The sequence below is a fragment of the Arvicola amphibius genome, chromosome 4, assembly GCF_903992535.2.
Source record: "Arvicola amphibius chromosome 4, mArvAmp1.2, whole genome shotgun sequence".
NCBI classification, from domain to species: Eukaryota; Metazoa; Chordata; class Mammalia; order Rodentia; family Cricetidae; genus Arvicola; species Arvicola amphibius.
In genome coordinates, this window is record NC_052050.1 from 90240062 (window position 1) to 90266608 (window position 26547).

General features: G+C 51.7%; 2 protein-coding genes across 4 annotated transcripts in view; both read right to left on the bottom strand.

Moving 5' to 3' along the window:
- Ccdc154 (coiled-coil domain containing 154) lies at positions 1-10959 on the bottom strand. Its single transcript, XM_038325138.1, has 17 exons — positions 8833-10959; positions 8491-8692; positions 8191-8380; positions 7953-7999; positions 7595-7690; positions 7147-7270; positions 4350-4451; positions 4124-4252; positions 3923-4047; positions 3515-3641; positions 3289-3426; positions 1450-1569; positions 1251-1327; positions 886-1003; positions 670-756; positions 201-388; positions 1-129 (listed from the first exon to the last, which is right to left on the bottom strand). Exons 1-17 carry the CDS (start codon positions 8837-8839, stop codon positions 18-20), a joined length of 1989 nt encoding a protein of 662 aa, XP_038181066.1. The 5' UTR covers positions 8840-10959; the 3' UTR covers positions 1-17.
- Clcn7 (chloride voltage-gated channel 7) overlaps positions 8690-26547 on the bottom strand; it is a 26463-nt gene continuing 8605 nt past the window's right edge. For 2 of the 3 annotated variants that reach the window (XM_038325136.1, XM_038325135.1), the window contains 23 exons: positions 26080-26151; positions 25892-25957; positions 25287-25419; positions 24829-24938; positions 23874-23954; positions 22257-22319; positions 22073-22156; positions 21080-21173; positions 20732-20796; positions 20091-20207; positions 19622-19676; positions 19062-19122; positions 18174-18312; positions 17438-17531; positions 15660-15829; positions 14290-14341; positions 13876-14003; positions 13581-13666; positions 13171-13300; positions 12307-12366; positions 12048-12224; positions 11569-11649; positions 11015-11365 (listed from right to left, as the gene is read on the bottom strand). In XM_038325136.1, coding sequence (XP_038181064.1) covers positions 11279-11365; positions 11569-11649; positions 12048-12224; positions 12307-12366; positions 13171-13300; positions 13581-13666; positions 13876-14003; positions 14290-14341; positions 15660-15829; positions 17438-17531; positions 18174-18312; positions 19062-19122; positions 19622-19676; positions 20091-20207; positions 20732-20796; positions 21080-21173; positions 22073-22156; positions 22257-22319; positions 23874-23954; positions 24829-24938; positions 25287-25419; positions 25892-25957; positions 26080-26151 — 2205 coding nt within the window. In that variant the 3' untranslated portion in view covers positions 11015-11278. Of the gene's footprint in view, positions 8979-11014; positions 11366-11568; positions 11650-12047; positions 12225-12306; positions 12367-13170; positions 13301-13580; positions 13667-13875; positions 14004-14289; positions 14342-15659; positions 15830-17437; positions 17532-18173; positions 18313-19061; positions 19123-19621; positions 19677-20090; positions 20208-20731; positions 20797-21079; positions 21174-22072; positions 22157-22256; positions 22320-23873; positions 23955-24828; positions 24939-25286; positions 25420-25891; positions 25958-26079; positions 26152-26547 lie in introns of those variants that run through there. The other variant, XM_038325134.1, reaches the window with a different exon arrangement.

Below are 26547 nucleotides of genomic sequence, written 5' to 3' on the forward strand. Positions count from 1 at the left end.
TACAAGAACTGGCATCTTTATTTCTGGGACAGGATCTTGGGTGCAGGCTTCCAGTAGGTCATCGCGGAGATTGCTCCTGGCCTTTGGTGGGCTACCAGGTTCAAGAGGATTGTCTTCCACTGAAGCCACCTGCGCAGAGACACAGTTTATCCATAACACAACTCCTCGAGGCTGGGAGACCCAGGCTCTCAGCTGCCTACCTCACAGCCTGATACACGCCCCAGGAGTTCACAGGGACCAGCTCGCCCAGTGCTATGTCCTTGATGAAGAACCGCTGCCTCACCAGGGACATGAACACCCGCTTGCTGCCCAGTGTCAGCGGCCAGGGGCCCTCCTCGCTCCACAGGCTCAGCATGCTCTCACGCAGGGTTGCGATCTCTTCTGCCCGCTGCAAGTGCAGAGGTACGGTGTTGACGGGACCCACGGGGGATGAAACAACGGCAGAGAAATGGGGACTGGATCACAGCGGCGGGCAGAGGATGTGTGTATGTGGGGATATCTTCTATGGAGGAAGCCCAGCAGTAGGGCCCCGTGTCTAGGAAACACTGATCAGCACCACCCCACTAGGGAAGTGCCTGGGGCCCCATGGAGCAGACAGGAGCCAAGGGACTTGGGGCAGACCAGCAGAGGGCAAGGGGGGTCAATGGTTCTCCCAGAGTTTCCTCTCACCAGCTTGGTCTCGTTATTAAACTTCAGGTTCTGAATGGTCTTGTTGGCCTGAAGGCTGTTCTCTAACTTGATTATTTGCTTCTGAAACTAAACACAGCTCCAATCATGGGTAGACACGGACTGCTGCTGTCCAGATGCACCCACTACCACGGAATCACCAAGACCCCGGAGTTTAGGGAGACAGATGCAGGTGCCTTCCTGGGGCCCAAGGGATACCGTGGCCAGCTGGCCCTGGATCTCCGCAATCTTCCGTCCAGGGTTCTCCTCCTTCAGAAACTGCACAGACACCAGCAGGGTGGCTAGCTCCTGTCGCACAGCCTCAACCTCAGACTCTCTGTGGGCACCAAGGGCTGGGCTGTAGGGAGTCCCAGAGCTCAAGGCAAAAGGCTTAGTCCAGAGCTGGGATTCCTGAGGCTGTCACAGGGTTAAACTTGCAAGCTATACCACAGGAGGTAGATCTCAGGGTGGGACTGGCTGGGGAGGGGGCAAGCACAGGTGCAGAGGTAAGGGGCCTGGAAGAATCCTGTGGGGACCCGTGACGATCAGGAGGTCCCAGGGGCCTGGGAGGCTTCAAACCTCACCTGGCCTTGCCCTCGGCAGAGATCCGCAGGTCCACATCACTCTTGTGAAGAACACACTTGTTGGAGACATTTTCTATCTGAAGTGTGGAAAATGTAGGTGCCTAAGGTGATTCAACACAGCCACCTGGGAGCATCAGGCTAGCACAAGCCAAGCCAAGGCCTGGATGTTCAAGAATAGGTGCACCCTGGCCTTACCCACCTGCTGGGGCAGGTTGTTCACTTTTTCCTGCACCTCCTGCAAGTGAGCTGAGACCTCTTTTAGCCACCGGACCAGATTCTGCAAGGACTCCCTCTCTATACCTTCCCATGCAGCCTGCACCTACAATTTCAATATCCAGTGAGGGATGGTACCCAGGTGGGTAGACAGGAGGCAGAGTGGCCCAGACAGCCTGGCCAGACACTACAGAGGACAGGGATGCTAGACCTATGGCAGCCCTGGTGGTCCTCCTCGGCAAGCCCATCCAGCTGAACAGAGCCATGTGCTTGAGGGGGTGACAGCTAGTAGTGACAGGAATAGAGAAGAGACTGCCACACTGCAGGAGGGGTACAGACATGGTGGTCAAAGACTCCTGTCAGCAGCTGCTCTCTCTGGCCATACATGCCCAGAAAGGATGCAGAGCCAGCCAAGGTTGGGGATCCAACTGCCATATTGGGGGGTGTGTTCACAGGAGCTACCAAAGAGAACAGGCCCTCACGTCTGTTGACAGAGGGGCAAGCAAAGCATGACCTGCCCACATATGGTAACACTATCCAGCTGTAAGGAGATGAAGCATGGGTCCATACAACAGGGATGACCCATGAAGGCAGTTCAAGAGAGAAGCACGAGATGAAAGGGTTGGGATTAAGGGCCTACAGCCCACAGTTCAGAGCTGGATGGGGGAGAAGAGAGACTGTTGGACCCTGGGTTTCTCTCTGAAGTGCTGAGAAAGCTCTGAAGCTGACTTGGCTGATAACTTTTCTAGGAATGTACTAAAACCACTGAGTCTCAGTTAGGGTTAGGGTTGAGCTCAGACGTGTGATCCCAACACTCAGGAGGATAAGGCAGGAAAATGAGGAGTATCAGGTCAGACTAGGCTACATGGTAAGATCCTCTCTTTAAAAAAACCAAAGCAAGGGGGCTGGAGAGATGGCTCAGAGGTTAAGAGCACTGGCTGCTCTTCCAGAGGTCTTGAGTTCAATTCCCAGCACCCACATGATGGCTCACAACCACCTGTAATAAGATCTGGCGCCCTCTTCTGGCCTGCAGGCATACATGCAGGCAGAACACTGTATACATAATAAATCTTTAAAAAATGGTTGTGAGCCAAATTAAGAGAAAAGAAAAACAAAATAACAATTAAAAAAATGGGCTGAAGGAATGGATCAGCAGTTAGAAGCACTTGCTGCTCTTCCAGGGGACTGGAGTTTGGTTCCTAGTATCCATGTTGGGTGGCTCATAACCATCTGTAACTTCAGCTTCAAGAGATTGATGTCCTCTTCTGGCCTATCTGAACACTCACACACATGTGGCATGTACACACAGACACATAAATAAAAAATATATGAAAGAACTCAAATAAAATATAAAACCAAACAAAATCCACTGAACTGTATGTTTTAAAAGCTGTTTTTCTTTGTTTGTTTTTTAAGCATTTTTTTTTAGTTGGCCTGGAACTCACTTTGTAGACCAGGCTGGCCTCAGACTCACAGAGATCTACCTGCCTCTTCCTCCTGAGTGCTGGGATTAAAGGCATGTGCTACTGTAACTTGCTCAGTTGGAAGGGGAATTGCTGAAAGAAAGGGAGGGAGGGAGGGAGGGAAGAAGGGAGGAAGGGAAGGAGGAAAGGAAGAAGGGAGGGAGGAAGGAGAACGAGAGAGAGAGAAAGAGAGAGAGAGAGGAGAGAGAGAGAGAGAGAGAGAAGAGAGAGAGAGAGAGAGAGAGAGAGAGAGCCAAGAGGCTGAGAGTTCTGCAGGAGCTGCTCTACCTGGTGCAGAGATCAGGTCTCTACCCTTGGCCCCATCTCCTTTACCGCCCTCCTTGGGGGTCTGCCCACCTCACCTGGGACAGCTTCACGCCTAATGTTTGCTCCTGCAGGTCTAGCTTCCAGCTGAGAGCTAGACAATGGTCACTCAGGTCCTTCAGCTGCTGGTCCAGCCCTGCGACTGACCCTTCTAGGACCTGGCTCTTCTCTTGAAGCTGCACAAGACAATGGAGTCAGGGAGGCTAGCTGGATGCCTATGTACACAAGGATCCCCGCTGACCTCCACCTCACTCAGCCCCTTACCAGTTCCAGTGCACCCTGAGTTTCCTGCTGGGCTAGCTTGCCAGCCATCTGCACAGCCTCCAGATTCTCCTGGACGTACGAGGCCAGCTCTCCGGCCTGGCTCTCCTCCAAGCTCACCTTGGCCTCCCTGTATATTGATGTTCAAACTGTCCCTTAGTGCTACCTAGTGAGGGGACCTGCTTGCTAGCTCTGGGACCTTCCAAGCGATTCCATGGACCAGAGGATGGGTGCTACCAAGAAGGGGCTGTGAGCGAGGGTCTGGGCGGAGGGACAGGAGCTCCAGCTCGGCTAGTCTGTCCGAACATGCCCAACTGGCCTAGTGTTTAACTGACAGCTGCAGGGGCTGAGCTCAGTAGTGGTTAGCTGAGCAAGGGACTGGGTGGCCCACTGTCCTGACGCGACACCCACCGGGCCTTCTGCTCAGCCATCAGGACACGATTCAGTGACACCTGGTTCTGTCGCACAAACTTGGTCAGGTAGACTACGGCTTTGTCCAGGCCCCGGCACTGCTCCAGCAGGTGACCTTCCTCCTCCTGCTGTGGCAGAAGGGGCCCTGAGCCTTGGTGCCAATCCCATCTTCCCGCCTTCTGGCCACTCAGGCCCACCCACCTCACGATGTGCCCGCAGGGCCCGCAAGCGCTCCTCTGTCAGTTCGTGTAGCTTCTGCCAGCGGTTTTCCAGTTCCTCTCGAAGGCTGCTTTCTGCCATCAGACGTGTGCTCTCTGAAGACTTCATTCTCTGTGGAGACAGCACTAGCTGCTGTGAATCTGGAACCTCCCCCCCACCCCCTCCCACAGGCAATCCGTGAGGAACTGGGCCCCGCCCAGGCTCTCACCTGCTCCATGGCCAGGAAACACTTCTGAAGAAAACTGCACAGTTTGGCTTCCCTCTTTAGGAAGCGGATGCTCATATCTTCGCTGAATTTAGTCACCTGGTCCTGAGAGGGGTCACATGGTCACCTGAAGCCTCCTTACTGGTCATCCTTCCCTGCCTGGTATATCCCTCCATGTTTCCAATCCCTGCACAGCCAGGCTGCATGCACTGGACAGGAAGGAAGGTAGGGCAGATAGGACCCACTGTCCCTCAAAATGCTAGCTCATGGGCCGGAAAGGGCCCTAAAGGTCAAGGTCACAGGAGCCCAGACAGTTCAGCACACATTCAGAGCCCCGGATGCATCCAGGGAAGGTTGTGCAAGGGGCACTGGATTTTATGCTGAGTTGGAGCCTCAGTATGAGAAGGTGTGAGAGTATCCCCATCCAAGTGGGAGCACCCCAAGCACAGGCCTCATCAAGGGGGTGGGAGGGAAAACTAGAGAGAACCCTTTGGGCTTTGCCTCTTCTCTATGCTGTGTTCCTGTTGCTCTGAGGGTCTGAAGGCCCAACCCAGCCTTCTGGCCTCTCCACCTCACACCCTCCTTTTAGGACTTGACGTAGCCAGTGCCATTATGGAGTTGAACAGCTGTGGTCACCTCTGAGAATCTTGGTCTGCAGTAGTGGCCATGAGAAACAGCTCTGAGCAGGCAGCTTTGTCTATGGGAATGGGACTAACAGTCCCTCTGGGCAAGAGCAGGGAGAGTCACAAGACCTTTCTGTGCCATTACAACCACCACTCTCCCCACCCAACTACTCCATGCTGAAGTACAGAAGAGGGAACATTTTGACAGTGAGGTCATGGGAGCTCTTTGGCGTTGTACCGTCTGTGTTACCCGTGTGCCTGTAAGAAGCCCCACTACACTTATTTATTTGCCAGGCTGAATTTAGAGCCTCTCTTTAACTCTGTCGGCCCCTTCCCTACTTGTAGTAAGAACATGTTTCTCCTAATCTCCCCAGGATTGCCAGGATTTGACAAAGCTGAACGCTGTGGTACATGCCTGTAACTGCAGTACTCAGGAGGTTGAGGTTCACGGGGGGGGGGGGGGGGTTGCTGTGAGTTTGAGGTTAGCCAGAGCTTTACAGTGAGGCTCTCACCTCTCTACATGTACCAAAGAAAGATCTTAAGAAGCCTTCTAGGGCTGGAGAGATGGCTCAGTGGTTAAGAGCTTTGCTTGCTCTTCCAAAGGTCCTGAGTTCAATTCCCAGCAACCACATGGTGGCTCACAGTCATTTGTAATGAGACTTGGTGCCTTCTTCTGGCCTGCACTGTAATATAATAAATAAATAAATCTTAAAAAAAAGAAACCTTCTACTTCATAATATCCATTTACCTAGCATCTTCTTCATGGTCTCTCCTGACAACAGGCCTAGCTCTCAGACCCTGAGTCTGGGAGAAGATGGTTCTCAGGGAAGCTTTCACATCATCTGAGCTACTGCTAGTCTCCCTGCCCTGTAGGAGGGAAGCCTAAAACAGGGTTGGCTACTTTTCTTTTTTGGGGGGGGGGGTGAAGACAGGGTTTTTCTGTCCTGGAACTTGCTCTGTAGACCAGGCTGGCCTCGAACTCAGCGATCTGTCTGCCTCTGCCTCCCATGTGCTGGGATTAAAGGAGTGCACCACCACCGCCAGTCTTTATTTTTCTTTTAAGATAGGTTCTCGTGTAGTCCAGGCTGGCCTCACATCTGTCATGCAGTGGATGATACTGAACTTCTGAATCAGTCTCTAGCCGCCAAGGGTTAGAATTACAAGCGTGTACCACCACACTCAGTTTTAGGGGTGCTGGAGGTTGAACCCAGAACTCTGTGCATGCTAAGCTAGTACTCCATCAACTGAGCTACACACCAATCCCTCAGCCACTTTTTCTGCATGACCAGACAGCAAACATTTCAAGTTCACAGGGTCTCCTGTGAAGCATCCTAACTCTTGTTCTAAGTCGCCACTGTCACTTTGTTAAACAAATGCTCAGGGCTCTGTGCCAATAAAACTTTATTATAAGAACACAGATATTGGGGTGTTAAGTCCTGACACCAATGCTGAAGAGCCCTCAAAGGGCCTCGGCCCTCCGTGCCTAGCCTACAAGGAACCCTTTGCCCAAAGCTCTTGTACTCTTGCTGATGCCAATGCGTTAGCTTCCCAGCAGCCCGGACAGAGATGCCACTACCTCTGGGCAGCAAAATGATGTTGGGACAGCTGGAAGCACCCAGTATGCTCAGCCCACACTGTCCTGTGAGGAGACTAGACACAAAGAACAGCAGTAGTCCCTAGTCTCTATTTATAGAGCCAAGGAGTTGGGTGGCAGGCATGTGTAACCGTTCTTCAGCCCCATGAGGAAAAGAGGCCCCTCTTAAGGGTTCCAAGTAGAAGGGGGAACATTCTGCCCTAGGAATTTGTGATTCCTACTTGAGGGAAAAGCTGAGACTGAATATAGCTGCAGAAGGGGCTTTAGGACCGGATGTTTCTTTTCTGATAGCTCAACTGAGATAGTCAGTGAGAGACAACACGGCATTGTCGTTTGAAACATGGCTATGCAACGGCACAAGTAAAATTTCAATACCTGAGAACTCAGCTAATGTTAGGTAGTGGGCAATGCCAGGTGGGATGAGAGGCCACCACATCAGGCAGGGCAGCACTGGTGAGCCTACTTTTGTGTTACTGTATACACCGATAAACAACTGCAGGCCACAGGCTAGGGACACTGGAGGTCACTCGGACTTTTGGATGACTCCTGCCTAGGCTAGCAAGGCTTGGCTTTCAAGAGGTACCTGCATCTTGAACAACCCACGGTCCACTTTTTGGTTGGTGTCCTCTTGGTTCCTCTGCAGGGTGCTATAGGCTGCTTCCCGGCCCTGCTCCTCTTGCCTCAGCAAGTCATTCAGCTTGGTCAGCCTAGAGGCAGTAGGTGTGGTAACACTAACTCAGCTGGGGAAACACAGGGAGGCTAGTGGGCTATGGGACCCTGGGTCCATCTTAGGCTGGGGTCCACAAACTGCCCAGGTCACACACGGATGCAGAAATAGACTTTGGAGTCCCTAGTGAGGGCAAGGCACCAAATAAAGGAGAACAGGAAGGTGGGGTTCCCAGCAGTCAGCAGTGCGGCACTAATGGCAGAGGACAGCCCACTGGTGGCACTAGGGCACAGGGAAGGGGAGGCCTGAGACTCTCAATGTGCACACAAAACTGGTTTGGCAATAATCCAGGGAATTGGCCCACCTGAGGTTCATCTCCTGCTCGGAACATTTCCGCTCTGTGTCCTGTAGCACCTGTGTCCTCCTGATCTGTGTCAAAGCCTCTCGGACCTCCACTAGCCTGGCATAAGGAGTTTCTCTGCCAGCCCCAGAGCAGCTAGGCAGCCTTTGTTGCTGCAGCTGTAGCCATGGGACCTGACCACCTGCCTCCCACCACCTGGACAGTCGGTCCCACTGTATGCAGAACCTAGTCTGAGTTGAACTACTATAGGTATCGTTTAAACACTACCTGGGGGAACACAGGCCCTAATACCAGCTGCTGCAGGGAAGCAGTGGTCCCAGTCCCTCTCACGGAAGCTTATGCTTGTCTCTCTGTGTGTTACCTTTTATCCAGGGCTTGTATCTGGTTCTGGCTCTGGGGCCCAGACAGCTGTAAGGAGGAAAGGAGGACTAGGCAGGCCAAGTCTGCTGCCTACAAAGTCCTTCCAGCACCAGCGCAGGTGGGTATGTAGGAGCCAGAGCATGGAGCCATGGAAATCAGTAGGGTCAGGGTCCAGTAAGCTGTTCCAAGCACCAGGAAGAGTCACGTGCCTGTGTCTGCTGTTCTGCCCAATGTCTCACCTCTAGGGCCTCCTTCTCGGGGCTCCAGACCACTTGTTGCACTTCCTGCCTCAGCTGGCGCAGCTCTGAGGCCTGGAGCTGCACACGAGCACGAACCTGCAGCAGCTCCCGAAGCAGGCCCAGTGTGGCATGCTCACAGCGTTCCCTGTGTGCCCTCAGGCGAACCACCTCAGCCTGCAGCTCAGCTACCCTGGTCAGGGACAGAGCAGCTGGGTCAAGCTGTGCTTCTCTTGGAAGTTACCTCCCCCCAACCCCCGCCGCCGTGTGTCATCTCCATTTCTCATACTCTGCGAGGCTCACCACTGCTCCAACTGTTTCTGCTGCTTAGGGGTGTCGTGTTCAGGGACCACGCAGCTGGACGCCAGGCCACTGCACTCATACCTCTCTGAGGTATCCACATCCAAGGGCTCGGGACTGGTGAGGCCTTCTGCTAAGAGAAGCTCCAGGTCCTCGAGCGTGACAGTGTTCAGTTGTGAAGGCGAAAGCCCCGGTGAGGGGCTGTCTGCTAGCAACAGAAGGAGGCACCTAGCGAGCTCACACACAGGGACAGAGTAGTTCCTGTAATCTTGATCAGTGCCATCCCAAGCTCCTGCTGGGTCAGAGAGCAGCCCTGCTAGAGGCTCACCCCTCCTCTACACTCACCTGACATGGCTTCACCAGCAGTCACTACCTGTAGCACAGCTTTATGGCATGGTGCCTCTGTGATGGCCAGAGCCGGACACCAAGGCCAGGGTGGCTGAGATTGGCTGGAGAGAGGCAAGTATTCCCAGGCCAGAAAGCTGCAGGGACTGGGGATGGGTTGAAGGACAGAAGAGAAGGCTTTGGGTCAGAGGAGGAAAGGATTTAAAGAGGCTGTGGAACTTAGGGAAATGAGGGTCAAGAGGGAAGGTCTGTATCTTGGGGAGAAGACAGGGTCAGGAGTGGAGACTGTAGCCATTTGGGAGATGAGTCGGGAGAGGCTGTGGACCCGAGAGCAGTTAAGTATGAGGTAGTGGGCTCCTGCCCTTCCACCCACCTTTTTAGTGAATCTTTCTGAAGGAGGCAGGTACAGCTGAGATAAGTCTAGAACCTTCTTTTTCTCACAGAACCCTATGACTTCATGGCCAACTGCCAGTGGAACCTGAGTCCTCATCTACCCTGTCCTGTGGCTTCCCTAACTTCTGGCTCCTGGAAGGATGTGGGGGGACTATGAAGAAGCATCCATCTTGCAAAAGGGCCTCCTCTGGCTCTGGAGTTACTGGGTTATGATCACGATGAAGAGGTTGTCCAGGAACCTTCGCAGGCCTTTGAGTCCCACACATAGAGCAGAAAGTGAGGGTCCCAAGCAAATGAGACACAACTAGCCACAGATACCCAGAGGGTAGGATGGCAGTCACAGATGAGGCCACTGGGGTTTCAGCCTTCCCATGAGTCACAATGAGAATATTGGGAGAGACAAGGTTTGATTATTTTATTTAACCTAATATATCCAAAAATATCATTTCAACATGTAGCCAACACAGAACTGAAAACAGATTGCACATGCTTTTTTGGTACCAAGTCTTTGAGGCCCTGTGCAGTGTTTTTCATCCCCTTGGGTCAAACTTAGATATGGCCCCTCCCAATCCAGAGCACCCCTGGCTTTGTCACAAAGACCTACCCACCAGGGCCAGTGGAGCAGGCAAGGTGGGTCAGTTACAACTACTTGTTGTGCAGAGCCTGGCAAGCCCAGGCTTGATGACAGGATGTCATCCAAGCAGGTGACAGAAACCACACTGTAGTGAGCCTGAGAGCAAGGCTGTGAGAAGGGGATGAGGTCAGGGTCCCTGAACAACCCTTCCACTGGGCCCTAGGCTAGCGGAAGTACTTGTCAAAAGCTGCATCCACCGCCCTCACAGACAGCAGCTACTGTGTACAGAGGTGCCACCTGCACTAGTTTATCACCATACTGCGTGCCCAACTCCCCAGAATGCCGAGCCCTAGGCAGACAGGAGTCTCATTTCTCATATCCAAACTCAACAGTATACTTAGTCCATCTGCTCAGGGAAGAAAGAGCCACTCCTTTGGAGGGATGACAACTGAGAGTCAGCAGCTGCCAACTTTCCAAAGAAGGACCCATGCGGCCTTGTGACAGACATGTGCCAGAGACACTGCAACTATCTTCACAGAGTGTCCTGGGGAGAAGACTCTGAAGGTGACTGATGCATGTCAGATCTGCTTGGTTCAGTGGAGCTAGCTCTGACAATACAGGGTTTAGAGGTGAGGCTCCATGGCTTTGGTGCTCAGAGCCACCACCCTAGGGATTCTGAGGCTCATCTTAGGGCCACCCTTAGCTAGCCAGGTCCTGGGAGGCCACTGCCCAGGGTGTATACAGTACAGTTATAAGCAAGTCACTATGGACATCAGGGTCCTAAGTGCTGAGGAAAGACCCGCCTTCCGGTTGTGGTCCAGTGCCATGACCCCAGCTCTGAGAGCCTGGGGCAGATGTGGGTGGACTTAGATTCAATCATGGGATTTTCAGCTCTCAAGCCCCAGGCACAGAACCAGTCTCCCCATCTTCTAGACAAAGACATGATACGGCATCTCATGTGGGTTCTCCAATAGAGCCTGCTCCAGGCTGTACAGCTCCTCATGCCCTTGCTGCTGAAGCTCTTAGCTCTTGGCTAGCGTGGGCAGTACAACCACAGCATAGGTGCTCAGAGCCAGAGAAGAAACAGCAATAGGTAGTAGCTCATGTCTGTTTGTCTGTCTGTCTGCCCCCCCCTCTCTCTCTCTCTCACACACACACACACACACACACACACACACCAGCTTCTATCGGCTCTGAAAAATGAGCCACAAGGGGTGCGATCGCACATTTCATCCTTGGAGAAGGAACCCAGGAGAGGGGCAAGTCCAAGGGGTGAAGGGTTCAGGGAACAGGAAAGTGCTGACGATGTAAACCAACTGCCCAAGACAAAGGGTCTGGCCTCCACAGCAGCCAGGCCCAGGGAAGGCATTTGCTCCTGCTGTTGCACTGCCCAGGGGGCAAGGCTTTGGCTGAGACCAGGGACCCTGGGAGGAGGTGCAGAGGGGCTCAGGTGCCACTGCACAAGGGTAGAGCCAACCCTCACGTCTGGGCCAGGGAAAGCTCTTCAAGGCCTCCCTTCCCTAGGCGGTATCTTGCCAGGTCCTTCCTGGTCACCAGCCCGACCACCTGCAGAAACAACACCAGGTTACTTCTGCTCCATATGATGGCATACGCTACATACTGTGCTAAGTAGGTGTGCAACACCAGGCAAGGTCATAGGCTCACTATTCTGAGACAAACAAGACAAATGCCCACCCACAACCTACTAGGGATACAGGAAGCAGAGTGTGCCAGCTCCAGCCCTCCAGCAGAACAGAAAACAGCCTCACCTGATTGCGGTTGTCTACAACCACCAAGTGCCTCAGGCCCAGGGCCCGGAACAACTTGAACACTCGAGGAAGAGACGCCTCCTACAAAGTAGACAATTGCCATTAGCACACTTACCCCACTGTGGAAAAGAGGCTCAACTCCCCCAAACTGGGTGTTTCCAGAGTCCTGAGCTGTCCCTTCCCCTCCATGCCTGACTCTAAGCCCCTGTGTGCTACTAGTAGGGTTCTCTTAGGCCCACTGCTACTTGAAGCTCAAATTCTCTGAGGCTGCTCCTGATGAATTCTGGCCAGATGGCTCACCCCAGGTAGCAAGGCCCACATGCACAACCCCTGGAAGCTTCCTATCTACCTGGCAGCAGTTATTCCAAAGATTCCAGAGGCTCTTTACCACCTTTTCAAAGTATACAAGGCATCGAGCTTGGACCCTGGAGGTCAATCATACCCCAGCCCCGCCCCGCCTCTTTCAGGTCAATAAGTACCTGGGGCACTGTGTAGGGAGAGGGGTTCATGAATTCAGAAAGGTCCATGGTGCATTCCCGCTCATCCTGGGATACGTGGATGGACTGGATTGGGGGGAAGCGTGGGTAGGCATCACGGAAGTCCTTCAGCCTCAGCCGCCGCTGCACAAGACCCATGTTGGACCTCTCCACAAACACCTGCAGGCAGCAGCCAGTTATGTGTGTGTCACTGTGAAGGATGGTGCCCAGGGCATGCCCACCCACGGACTGCTAGACACACCTTGTGCTTCAGGAGCACGATGAGCTGGGAGCGCAGGATCAAGCCTTGGAGCCTGGCTGGCTGCAGGAGAGGAAAGAGTCAGAGGCCTTGAGACTGCAGTGGGAAACTCTGGCTAGATTCTCCACTGGCCCATGGTTACTGTTTAGTGGTCCACCTCGAAGCACAGGCCTTAAAGTGGGCATCTCTCCCACATGCTCCTGCTAATCCCTAAAGTATCTGAGACAGGGCGAACTCTTAGCATGGCATGGAAGCCAGCTGCTAAGAATGGAATCAACAGGTAGCAAGACATAAGCCAAGTATGTTTCTCACATTTCTTCCAAGCCCTACCAGTGCCAATATCCAGCACAACCCAGCAGAATAAGAACTGGGCAAGGGGGTAAACATTAGCTGGGCTCACATCCCAGCAGCACCTCCTGACAGATGCCACAGCCACAACAACATGATTGAGAAGTCCAATCCAGTCAGAACTACACAAGGCCTGTAGTCTGTGGAGACTAAGAAAGGGATTTCACTTTACATGCAACACAAGATTTCCTGTTCACGGGCTGAAAAAACAGATTAGTGGTTACCAGCACTTGTTGCTCTTGCAGAAGACCTGGGCTTGATTCCAGGCACCCACATGGTAGCTTACAACCAACTATCCGTAATGGCAATTCCAAAGGGATCTAATACCCTCTTCTAATCTCTGCAGGCACCAGGCATGCAGCTGGTACACATGCAGGCAAAACACATAAATAGAATGAAAATAAATCTTAAAAAAAAAGGTATCTTGTTCAGGTGAACTACAAGATGAACTCCCCCAACATATGCTGCTCAGGGTACAAAATAAAAAGAAATTGATATTCAGAGAGGTGCCCACACTACCTGGGTGTCTCCCACATCTTCCACCACGGGGAACCCATTGTGATTGGACGCTGTGTCGCTTAGGACATCCACGATAACGCCAACCTTCTCTCTCCGTCTCAGGCAGGTCACAGGTGTGCTCATTACTTCCCTGCCAAGAGGCCCAACCCAAGGATATGATCTCAGTGGCATTTATACTACATGCTGTCAAGGTACTTCCTTAAGAGCTTTTTTTTTATCATATCAATACTTGACAAGCCGTAAGACTTGGGATCCCAAGACCCCATTTCCCAGGCACTGGGAGAACAGCCACGGAAAGCTACAGTGAGAACCTGGTGCCTGGGCTCTCCACAGGCATTCAGTGTTTTCCCTGTCCATGTCCACCCACAGCACCCAGGAACCTGAGAGCTTAGCAGGTCAGCTGGCCATACCTGGCAGTGAGCGAGTGTGAGGTGACCGGGGCCTCCCAGTGCAGGAAGGGCACACTTTGCAGCTGGATGTGCATGTCATAGAGACCCTGGGTACAGAGTCACGATTCAGGACACTGCCCAGGGGACCTTAAGGCACATTGCCTCCCTCAGGGCCCCACCACTGCCCTACTCCTGAAGAAGGGAGTAGGCTCAATGGGCCCTCTTCCTTCTGCAGGCCCCTCAAACTCCGGTGTCAGGCTACAAGGTCAGCATCCAGAGTAAGCAGAGGACAAACCACCCCTCTCATGCTGCATACCTCAATGAAGACATCACCCACAATCTTGGCAGTCATCAGCACCAGCATGATGGGAAAGCCGTAGGTCACGTTGCTGGTGGCTTCCATCATGATGACTGTCAGGCTAAGAGTCATTCTCACAATCCCACCTGTGGGGGTAGTCATAAGCCGCAATCCCCCTAAACACAGGATCCCCAGCTCTGCTATGTCTGCAATCTTTTTACCCACCCATCTTTCCAGACCCCAGAGCAAGGATCGTTACTGCCGGGCCCTGACTATCACCATCTGGCTGTGCTATGGGGCTGATGACCTCACCTGCCTCACTTCCTATTTTGCTCACGTGAATGGCAAAGAGTAGCCTTGGTAGAACTCAAAATGGGTGGGCAGGGTACAAGTGAGGCCCACTCACCAAACAGGGCAAGAGCTGGGGCTTACCAAGCTGAGCAGCAGCTCCCATCAGGGCGTATTTACCAGGGTCTGCCCAGATCTGTGTAACACAACATGGATAGGTATCAGAGGCAGTGGCAACCGTCACCCAAATCTGCCATAGGAGACCAGAGAAGATGCTACGCCTGGGCCTAAGGATCCACACACAGCAGTGAATTCCATGGCTCACATACAGAACACCTACTCCAGTGTACTCCGCTACAACTTGTGTGTTAACACTCTAGCTAGGTGTACCTTGTATAGGGACAAGGTATACAGACTCTACCTACCACCTGCCCACACCCATGAGTTCAGACATCTGGGCTTGCTTTGAGCTGAGGAACCTACATGAAGAAGGACAGCAGGGCAAAAGTATGTACTGCCCACGCAGACACACTGATCACCCAAGGAAAGACATTCAGATGTGAAAAAAAGATTCTTGGACAGGGGCTGGAGAGATGGCTCAGAGGTTAAGAGCACTGGCTGCTCTTCCAGAGGTCCTGAGTTCAATTCCCAGCAACCACATGGTGGCTCACAACCATCTGTAATGAGATCTGGTGCCCTCTTCAGGCCTGTAGGCATACATACAGGCAGAAGACTGTATACATAAATAATAAGTAAATCTTAAAAAAAAAATTCTAGGACATGTTACAACAGAGATGAATTAAACAGATATCACAGTCAGTTGAAGACTTCAGAGACACACGAGGGTGGACACTGTGTGTCCTAGGAAATGCCGGCAGCAGATGAGCCCAGACACAAAAAGGAAGCTAGAGGCTACTGGAGCTGGGGAAAGGGAAATAGGAACAACTGAGTAACAGTGGGTGAAGAAAGAGCTCAGGATGCCCTAATAAATGCCACTGAACTGTTGATGTTCAAAGCTATCACTCTTATGAATCACACCTTAAAAGACAGAACCCAACCAAAGGAGATCTAGGACAGGGGAGGGCAGGAATAGGATTCCTGTTGTTACCCCGTTTTTAATTACTCAAATGACTGAAGTGAGAAAACACACAGATTAAAACCCAAACTCCACCAGCAGTTAGGGAGAGAGAGGGCTGAGAGGCCTACATGCAGCTCAGTGCTCGATGGACCTGGGCCCTTTCTTTTTTTGGAACTAGCTCTTGTAGACCAGGCTGGCCTCGAACTCACAGAGATCTGCCTGCCTCTGCCTCCCAAGTGCTGGGATTAAAGGCTTATGCCACCACTACCCAGCCCTTTCCCATTCTTCACACGTCTCCAGTCATGTGATGTGGTTACTCGAGAGCATCAGAACTTTTGTCTACCTGTACTAGGTACCCTGATGTCCGCTGTTCTGGCCCCTTGGGTCACCAGAATACTTGAGCAGTGGGGCTCTGGGATGCTTTCCCCCAACTTACTGCTGCCCCTGTGAGGTAGGACAAGGAGATGCCAAAGAGTCGGCCCCAGGCAGCCCCAATGAGCAGTGATGGGATGAAGACTCCAGCAGACACTGTGAGGCCATAGGTCCAGCAGGCCAGGAAGAAGTAGACCAGGGTGAATAGGCCTAGCGTCATGGGATTGTAGGAGCCTAGGGAAAAGAAAGGTCATTGAGCTGCAGCTGGAATTCAGGTCTGTGCAGGGATGTCCTGCTTGCCATGTGCTTCCATCCTGAGAACCAGGCCACCAGAGCCCCGATTCCCAGTGGTCCCAGAAAGCTCTGCATTCTCAGCTTCTCCAGGTGAAAGGAAGGTCCCCAGAGTCAGAAGTGATGGTGAGAAGTAGAGCAAGGTGGCCTCAAGCTGGCAGCATAGGTGTCAAATTCAGGGCCCACCCAGGTCCCAGGTGAGCATCACACTCCCCAGAACAACTGTCAGCTTGAAGTGAATGTGCCCTGCCCCACGTGGGGGCCCTCGTCTGGGATGAAGAGGAAGCCCACGTTTCTGAGAGCAGCAGCAGACTTCCAGCTCAGCTGGACTCCCGGCTGCTCTACTTCACATATGCCAGCTGCACTAGTACAGCCTCCCTGAGCCTGAGCATGGCCTGAGTCTGGGAGCCTTGCAACAATTAGCAATTCAGGAACACACCAGAGGTGAGAGGTGACTAAGACGTGTCCCTTTGGGCCCCCAAAACATTCCCAGATACTGCAATTCAGTGGACAAACTCCAAGACCTGGGAGGTATGTCCTTCCTAGACAAGATGCTGAGGCGTGGGTGAGAAACCAGAAAAGGCCAAATCGAAAGGAACCACGTGGTCTATGTGAAGGCCAGAATGGGAGGATGCGCCATCAGTCTGTGTGGCTAAGAGCACCACGGCACAGATTACTGAGGTTAGTGGAGGTTCATGTGTGGAAGGCCATTGGCTTATTCTATGCCAAATTTATCCATTAACTTTCATGATCCTTTCCTAGAGACAACCCCCAACAGGGAAGTTCCCAGTAGCCTTATGACAGGAAACAATTAAAAACAGTGTCCTCATGGGTAGGGTGGATGTCATGGTTAATTTCAGTTGTGAACATGACACACTTGTGAAAAGGGAACTAAGCAACTGCCTCCATCAGACTGGCCTGTGGGGGCATTTTCTTGACTGCTAATTGACGTGGGGGTATCCATCACATTGTGAGCAGTGCTATCCCTGGACAGATGGGACTGAACTGTGTAAGGCAGGTAGCTGAGCAAGCAGAGAGCAGTGTTCCCCCATGGAACACTTCAGGTCCTGCCTCAGCTTCCCTTGAAGATGGCAGTGTCATCTATAAGCTAAATTAAACCCATTCCTTTCCAAGTTGGTTTGGTCAGTGTTTTACCACTGACAGTAACAGAAAGCAAACTAAAACTGAAGGGGGGGCGGAGACACAGGCCTAAGGCTGCTCAGCTCGGGCATGGTGTGTAGGGCTTGGCTGAGGCTAGAAAGGTCTGGGCATGGAGTCATCAGGCTAGGTTTTCTTTTGGAGAGAGCGATGGAGGTGACTCAGGTGACTATCCTTAGGAAGAAAGGAGAGGATGGGGAGCCCAGTCAGTCCCTCTCCAGGTGCTTGGCCACCGGGTATGCTATAGACTGTGTGACCCCATGTCCCCAACTCTGCGATGTTGGTTCCTGCACTCCAGTACACCTCACTATACAAGAGGTGATTGCTCAGCCCAGCCGGGCCAAGAATGCACTCGCTGTCCTTAGTAAGTTCCAGACATGTTACTGCACATACCTGGTGGGTCATGGAAAAGGCTGACAACGCTCTTCTCAGGGGTGTTAAAGAAGGCTGCAGCCATGGAGTTGTACTCGCCATCTGCACAGAAGAGCTGCAGAGTTGAGAGAAAGGACACAGGGGAGAGATGGCACAGGGCAGATTCTGTGCTGCTGAGTGCTCGTGTACCCTGAGTCTGGAGAGCACAGACAGGATCTGGCCTCAGAACACAGAGCCCAGATTTAAATTTGGCTAGGGCTTCACTAGTATGACCACCTCTCTGGGAGATGGAGGTCCATCTGTCCCTGCTATCCAGAAGCTTCATGAGCTATGCCTCAGAATCAACGGTTGGACACTGGCCCTGGGAACCAGTAGGCCCAGTCTTCTCAGATGAGTGCATTTACTACATGGAGGACACATCATTTGTTTGCCTAAGGAGAGAAGCAGCTTTTGTCTGGGGCTCTTATGAGCTGCCACAAGTATCCCTATAGGGTTTCTATACAGTTACAGGTATATACTTCTCTAATCTAAACCCGGTCCCATTCTAAAGCTCTCTCCAGGAGGTGTCTGGAAACGACTATGTGAGATCAGTCTAGTACCACCACCCATTCTCCAGGTATCTGAAACACAGCCTCAGCTTACTATGGGACCCTACATGTAGAACAAATCTAAAGTCTACTAGTATTGTTACCTCGGGGAAACTAGAGTTCAGGAGAGTTGGTCCTATTCATAGGGCCAGTCCAAGGCCTATGCCTACCTGGAGTGGATAGGACATGGAGCTCCCCTGCAGGGGCTGGCAATCTCGAGATGAGTAAATCAAGACGAACGCAACTGTGGCTGTAACAGCAGCCACCAGCATGGCCTCAATCACTTGGAGGCAGGGCCGGTGGATGTACCTAGAGACCAAAGCCAGGGTGGACTTTGCTGCAGGGATGATCAGGGGGTAGCCTCATCTGCCCTGCCCCTGGTAGTTACCATGACAAACTGACTCAGACTCCACTCATGAGAGGGCAAAAGAAGCCAGGTTTAATGATCCATCAGCCCAGACTCCTGGGGTTCTCTTTCTTCCTATGGCTGTAGATTTCTCAGTAACTACCAATCCTGCTACACCGCCACTGCGGCTAAGACCAGTGCAAACATCGGGAAGACGCTCGGTGCCTTCACTTCTTCTCTAGCAAAAGGCCGCACCCCAGGCAGAAGGCAGACAGTAGCTAACTCACCTAGGGCTCTGCTCTCCAGGACAAACTTCATCTGCTAACTTTCACAGACCTCAAGACCCGAGGAACGTTTCTCAGGGGAGGAACACTCCGCCTCTGAACCTCCTCCAACCTCTTCTCGACCCCTACTTCCACTTCTTGTCCCTCTCTCCCATTTTTTTTTCCTTTTGGTTTTTCGAGACAGGGTTTCTCTGTGTAACAGTCCTAGCTGTCCTGGAACTGGCTCTATAAACCAGGCTGGCCTCAAACTCACAGAGATCTGCCTGCATCTGACTCCTGAGGGCATCACCACCGCCCAGCCAGGCCGCACATTCTTGAGACTTTCAGGAAAGAACCCTCACTGACAAGGCCACTACAATTTGTCCATTTCCTGCACCCAGTAGGGTTGCACCTGTCAATCTGGTAAACAAAATGGGGTTCTTCCTCACCTGATTCGAAACATGGTTAGCCAGTAATTCAAAGCATTGAACACAGCTCCAAGAATGCCACCTGTGACCAGAAGAGACCAGTGTTAGTTTCACAGGGAGGGTAGTGGAGGCCTCCAGAAGTGGGAAGGCCCTGGCGAGGGTGCACTATCAGATGGCTTCCACTAAGGCTGCTCTGCCTTCCACTCAGCTTCTTACAGAGCAGTATGAGCTGAGCGTAGGAGAAAAAAAAATTCTGGGGGGGGGGGGGCAAAAAAAAAAAGGAAGGGGGAACGTGAACCATTCTGGATAAGAATGCAGATGTTGTAAAGTCCCCATTGGCCCCCAGGAAATGCCACACCAGGTCTCAAGCTTTACCTCAGTAGAATTAAAGCTCTGGGGTGTTTCTGAGGTGCCCACCCTGCATGCATCTGCATAAGAACTCTAGCAGGGCAGTGCCTAAGGGTGAGGAGTGGAGACCGTGACAAGGCTACTGCAGTCCTGCGCCACTCACTCTGGAGCTGGGAGTTCATCCTCCCCAACACAGGCTGACTCTGCTCCATGCTACAGGGAGAGGTCCTTACCCACCACACCCATGGCGATGAAGACAGGAATCTCATGGATGGTGTAGGCCATTTTCTGTACAGAGGGGAAAAAGCAAAGGCTTTGATAAATTGCTGCTTAAAGTGCTGGACTGGATAGGAACTCTGTCTATGTGCAATGAATCTGCTAGCACTTTTGTACAGAACCAGGGGTTCCATAAGTAAGATAAATGGTCTCTGAGAAGACCTTATAATCCCTCGCGGCTGAGCTGGTGTGGGTGGCATGTGCAGCCTGGCACTTAGCACTGGAGCTATCTCTCACTGCAATTGTGGTACACTCAAAGCCCAGTTCACACTCCCAGAGCGCTACAGGCTCCTTGAACTGACAAGCAAGAGCTCAACATCCCTGCTAAGAATTAGATTTTCCCAAGGTCATGTTCAAGTCTCAGTCAACAGGGTTCTGAGGTAGCATCAGAAAAGGCAAGGTGGGACAATGTGGTCAGCAAGTTACCTCTGAGTCGAATCTTCCAAAATTGATGAGGCCCGGGCTGGACAAATCCCACATGTTTCCATGGTAGATGCTCAGAACGAAATTCAATGTAAACGTGGAAATCATGGAAGCAAAGAACTGTGGGTGGCAGAGAGAAGCCAGAGCCTCAGAGACCTGCCTGGTGTGCCCAGCACCCTCAGAGCCCTGCCCAGCCCACTGAGTACTCAGCGTCCTCAGAGCTCTACCGGATCCACCCAAGCCCCTCAAAGCCACATCTGGCCCATCTAGGCTCTATGAGTTATACAGAACACTCTTCTGAATGCCATATGGAGGCTGGCACTTCCTGTCATTGGAAAGTTGTGTGTCTGGATACCTCATCTAAGACAAAAGGAAGGGGGCTGGAGCCCAGTGGGGCTGGGTCGACTGCTTGGCTGGGCAAAGGTGGTGCTGCTGCTTGCTCTACAGACAAACCAATCAAGTATGAAAGAGAAGGTATGTCTTTCTGGGGTTCCCAGCACAAACAACACCTGGGACAGGGGCAGAGACATGGACCCACGGGCGGATTCTACAATGCAAAAGGATGGCCTGACTATGGAGAGTCCTCGAGGGAGAGAGGGGCAGAGCGTGACCGCCCTGGCCAGGGACCTTCCTCATGCACTTACAATTCTCCACGTCAGGAACTGATTCCAGAAAGAGGCGCCTTCCTCCAGGCTGAACAGGACCCCACCTAGAAGGCAAGTGGCAGGACTAAAGTGCCATCCAGGCTGAAGGGCAGCCTGCCAACTGCCAACGCCCAACAGAGGCCCCAGGAATTAAGACATGACACAGAGAAGCTGCTAGGTGGTATCAGGCCACAGCTGGTGGCTGTCAGACCCTGTCCAAACCCCACCTGGCACTTGTCAACAAACATCAGAACCATGCCTACAAAAAGGCCCTGCTTCCCCAGTCTGGCCAACCATGAAGCACCAAAGGGCATAGCCAGAGATGAGGTGGGACTGGACCCTCCTTACCCACAGGGGCTCCAAATGCAGCAGACACTCCAGCTGCAGCTCCAGCTGAGACAAAGTCCCGCTTCTCTGTGTCTCTGCGGAAGTACTCAAAGATCTGAATGAGAAAGACGAAGGGGTACTGAAGGAGGTTCACAGGAAGGGAAGCTGGAAACATGTCCCACCAAGGGACCAAAGAAGAGATGTAAGAGGAAGGTAACTTTTTTTCTAGATAATCAGGCAGAGGGCCATTTTCTAATAATCACATCATTATAATCACAACAGCAGCTACTGGATTCGGAGAGCAATATTACAGATACTGAAGAAAACAGGAGAGCTGGGGGTGCCCATGTACCCACAGCTGAGAACATAAGTACAAGATTCCATTTGTGACAGTGACCCAACTTCTCCACACATGCAAGAAGTCTATGAGCTCCTTGTTCCAGCTCTTCCTTAGTAACTGGAGAAAATCCAATGGGTGGAAAAATCTAAACTTATTCTTGATTTTAAAAAGGATTGCTCAGCCAGGTTTGGTGGTGCATCCTTGGCACCTCAGCTCTCAGAAGCCTTGAGACAGAATCCTAAGTTCAAGGCCAGCCTGGGTGATACAGAGTGACTGTTTCAAAAGGCAGCTATAGACTCATCAACACAGGAGTTTAGTGTAATTGCCCATCTTATTGCTGGTAACAGTGAGAAACATGACAAAACTGTACCGTGCACCTGAGTAGCTATTTAAGCTCTGACCTTCATCAAGTGACTGTTCCTCTGGGAAGCTGGTCAGAGCTATAGATTCTTTCCAACAGAATCACACTAGCATAGGGACTGACCATAGAGAGGCCACATGGTCTGTAACCACCTGGACTGGAAGTAGACCAGGCTGTCCTTAGAGTCAAAGATAGGGACAGGAAGTAGATGTTAAGGGAGATCCAGAGGTCTGGATGAAGACTGCGTGGACAGGAGACCAGTTGAGACACATCTATGAATCTTTAGTCCACATGTGTGCATGGAAGGACTCACCTTGAAATCTCGCTTGAGTGATGTCGACCTTCCCTGTGAAATTCCAGCAGCGATCACTGAACCCGAATGGATCATTGGCCCTTCCTGGGAGCACAAAGCAATCAGTACTCAGAGGTCATGCATAGGTGTGCTCCCAAAGAAGCTCAGACTCAGGAGGAACCAATACCACTCATTCTGTTCTTACCTTTCCCACAGCCAGTCCCCCTACCACAGACAGAATCACACCGGACACCTTGATCACCAGCGTCTGGAAACAAGGAAGATGCAGAGTCTGAATACACATGCTGGACACATGCCTGAGTCCCAAGGGCTCAAGAAAAGCCGCACTGCTGCTGAGAATACACATTCATCAACCATCTGTACCACAAATGCAGGACAGCACCCAGGGCTCCTGTTCCACACCCCCTTGGGGGTATCTAGTGTTGATATCCCTAAGGGGTCTGAGGGAGGGGGCTCAAACTTGCCCTGTGACTGTGCCTCTGTACTAGGCCCAACACAGCTTTATCTTGGAGACAACCACTAGCTGGGACTGACAGGATGGCCCCATCTCATCAACAAACAGGTAAGCACCTGGAGATTTTAGCACCTACTCCATGAACACCCCAGCATTCCTCCCCACATCAGTCCAGGAACCATGAAGGCTGGAGCTGAGAGACTGTGAGTACGTTGAACTGCATGAGTCTTGTGGGTGCTCAGGGCAGTCAAGGGTGAGAAGAAAGCTAATTCTGTCATCTGAGCCCATTAACAAAAACAAAACAAAACAAAACAAAAAAATCATACATCTCTCCCCTGATACATGATCTCTGGTGTAGGGAGGAAGGGACCACTGGGAAGGATAACATATTTAATGTAGGTTCTGAGGAAGTCTCCTAAGCCTAGTCTGTTAGCCAAAGGCATTTAGCAAAAACATTCCAGAGTGTTCCACAAAGTCTACTATGGGTAACAAGTCAGTTCTGTACCCAGAAGCATCATGTCTACTCTGTGCTATGGCAGAGTAGCAGCACAGGTCTCTTGCTGTCCAGAGTGTGACCATACTGCTTTTCCTTGGCTATGGGGCACCAGGCCGGGGAATACCCAAGGAGGTCATGGCATATCAGGCAAGGGAGTACATCTAAGGTGGCCAATGCTCACCTGCCTTCTGAGACAGTGACAGAAGGCAGTATCTGGCCAGACTCAAGGCAGAAAGGCTGGTCATGCTAAAACCAGTAATAAGTAGACTGTGTTGACAACTGCCCAGTCTCTGTGGCATTGGGATGTTATTAGTATTACACATTACGAGTATGAGAGAAAACTTTGAAAATAGGGAATGAAAGGCAGGCTCTCTCCTACCCTAGCTTAGCGCTAACCCTCTGGCTCTGAAATATCAGGGAACACAGTCCTTAGTTATAGACAAGTACTATGTGACTGCAATCACAATGCTCATATTCCTGCACTACTTACTGCAGAAAAAGACCAGTTTTTGCCACTTTCAGATGTATAATCTACCATTGTGTACACACAGTTTATGTCAGGTGTGGAGGATCAAGCAAAGACAGACTTAATCAAGCCAGCAGAAATTCTTGGCAGAAAGTGGCGTACGCCTTTAATCCCAGCACTTGGGAGGCAGAGGCAAGTGGACTCTGTGAGTTCGAGGCCAGCCTAGTCTACAAAGCTAGTTCCAGGACAGGCTCCAAAGTTAGAAAGAAACCCTGTTTTGAAAAACAAAACAAAACAAAACAAACAAGCAAAAACAAACAAACAAAAAAAACCCACAAAAGAAATCCTACGCCCTGCCCTGGATCACTGCACAACTACAGCTTACCTTGAGCCGCACTACATGGGGGATCTTCACCCCATTGAGGAAGCACTTGATCTGGGGGATTCCGCTGCCAGCAGCAACTGGCTGGAAAGACAGAAGGGGCACTGAACAGGTAGAGTAAGGGGATCAGCTTCCACAACCACAGGAAACATGGGGAGCAGGTGTGGAGAAGGGCTCACGTCAGGAAGTAGAGGTCCCCCCTTACTCCAAACCAGAATGGAGAGACCCCTAAAAAAAAAAACCCTGCTGGGCATGTGTAAAGGGCCAAGGGTAGAGTCTGGTGGTCCTGTATTCCCGAGTGTGCTAGGTGAGGGAAATACTCCATTATGGACAAAACACTCATCATGTACCAAGCAGGAACTAGAACTTCCTATATATGGACAGCTGCTCTAGATCCACATAGAAGGTTCTGGATGTCGTCTAGTCCTTTTTTTATCATCCCACAAAAAGGAATAGAGGGACCTGGAGAAGGGAGGACTCTTGGAAGCCTTGGGATAAAGATGTGTTTTGGAGGGGCTATCTGTGGGATGGGAGTCTCCCTGGGGAATGGTCCTGCTGCCCCCTCTGCTTGGATCCTGACATGAGTTACCCAAACTCCTGAGAACTTGAAGACCCTAGAATACCCCACTGTCAGCTACATGAAGGCCATGAAAGATCTAGCTGTATGTGATTATGGGGTAGGTATTACTGTATACCTGTGGTCTGGGTATGAACTGGAGAGTCAGGAGATGGGGTGAGGGTTGTTCTGTTGAGTTAAATATGTGATAGCATTAGGGGTCAAGCTGAGGAAGCCCCAGTGTGTATTCCACTCTGACTGAATATTTCCCATGTGTTCCACACTGGGGTTCTCTCTGGCAGAAAGCCTCCATCCTCACAAGCTAACAGGGCCCATCCATTCACTGAGACCTGTGCCCACTCTGGATCTAGGGTAACCAGTCTCCTGCACACAGGGCTTTACCTCTATGAAGGCCACAATCACGGATCCCACGAGCACGAAGGCAGAGTTCAGCGTGGCCCAAAGCAGGAGGGAGAAGGACAGGCCGCCCTTCTCTGTGAACTTGTCGATGTCTCAGGGATCGTCAAGGACAGGCACTGAACTTCTGGAGCACACATCTGCCCTGCTTGTCTCACTATTACAGCCAGTCTACCTGGTCCGGATCATCTCATGACCTGGGCCAGCACAACCACTGCCTAGCTAGGAGGCCACGGTGCTAAGCAGACAACTTGGAGACCCGCACGGCCTGATTATGACATAGCCAACCCTTACGTTGAGCTGTGTACATGCATGGTAGGGGGTAGTCTCTAAGGAGCCAGGCCCGCTCTGTTCTTCACTGTCTGCCTGTAAAGGCACATGCTTGGGTTCTGCTAAAGAACCCCCACCCCACGTGGCCCATGGCGAGTGCCTCTGGAGGATACTGTCCTTGATGACTCTGTACTTGAGGCCTGCCAGGTTCTCCACTACAATGTCAATGAAGCAGGCTACCAGGCCTGTGAGGATTCCAATGAGGGCACAGATAACCCAGCGCTTGATCTCCACTGTCCGGAAAGCCTAGATAGGGGTAGGAAACATGGTGCACTCAAAGGTGGGCACTGCAGCTAGGCACCTGCTGTGCTGGCAAATTCATGAGCTGCTACCACACACAGTACAAAGTTCAGCTTTCAGCTCAAATCTGCTAACGACAGCCTTCAGTCAATGTTTCACTGATGACTGAGGGCCACGGAAGTCACATGGAGGTAAGCAACATTCCCTACAAATTCACAACTAGCTACTACCATTAGAGACACTGTATGCCATCTGCAAAAGAGCTTTATTGACCATGATGATTATAGCCTTTCCTCGAAATTTCCAATATCTGGGGCCAGATGTTACATGTTCAGAGCCCCATCCTCCATACACAAAACATGAAAGCATCGCAGTAGAACCCAGAGGTTTGGGGAGGGGGTGGAACAGGGATATTGCCTGGCCCAACATGCTAGCACCCAGCACCCAAGCCAATAAACCACGAGCCCGGCCTCCTCACCGTGTGGTTGATTCGTCTCTCCTCTTCCAGGAAGAGCTGGTTTTCACTATTGTCATAGTCCAGGCTCTGCACAGACCAGGGCACAAGGTACTTGATTACTGAACCAGGAACCAGAGTGCAAATGGAGCCAGGCAACAGGGAAGAGGGCTGGAAAGGGCAGGGCTCAGGAGGGAAGATGGGGAGCCCACCTCATACTTGAGGGAGAGGAGCTTCTCGTTGTGTGGAATCTCTTTAGGGAAGGTGTGAGGAGGGTCCGCTTCCTGTGGAAGAAAAAGGAGTCCCATGCTCTTTAAGAATAGGAACAAGGTGAAGAAAAGGGGCTAAGTCTCAAATCCCTTAGTTCAGTATTATCTGACACCAAGGCTGGGAAGTCACAAGAAACCTACAAAAAAACCATCCCCTGGGATATGGACATAAAAAATCCTCCAATGGGACCCTGCAAACACCATAGGTTTATTTCAGGAGTATAAGGTTAGTTTAACATCCTAAAAATCAACGGATGTGCTATGTCAGGACAGAGGTCCACAGACCATCTTATTTTTGGGGGGGTGGGCTGGGGTGGGGGAGGGAGTTAAGACTGGGTCTCTCTGTGTAGCTCTGGTTGTACTAGAACTCACTCTGTAGACCAGGCTGGCCTGCCTCTGCCTCCCATATAA

What these genes read in the sequence shown, in the direction of transcription:
- Ccdc154 (XM_038325138.1), bottom strand. An exon ending in CCCTGCGGGCACATCGTGAG is followed by an intron (nt 4,048 to 4,123) that starts GTGGGTGGGCCT and finishes CTGCCACAGCAG; the next exon opens with GAGGAGGAAGGTCACCTGCT. An exon ending in CTCAGGGTGCACTGGAACTG is followed by an intron (nt 3,427 to 3,514) that starts GTAAGGGGCTGA and finishes TGTCTTGTGCAG; the next exon opens with CTTCAAGAGAAGAGCCAGGT.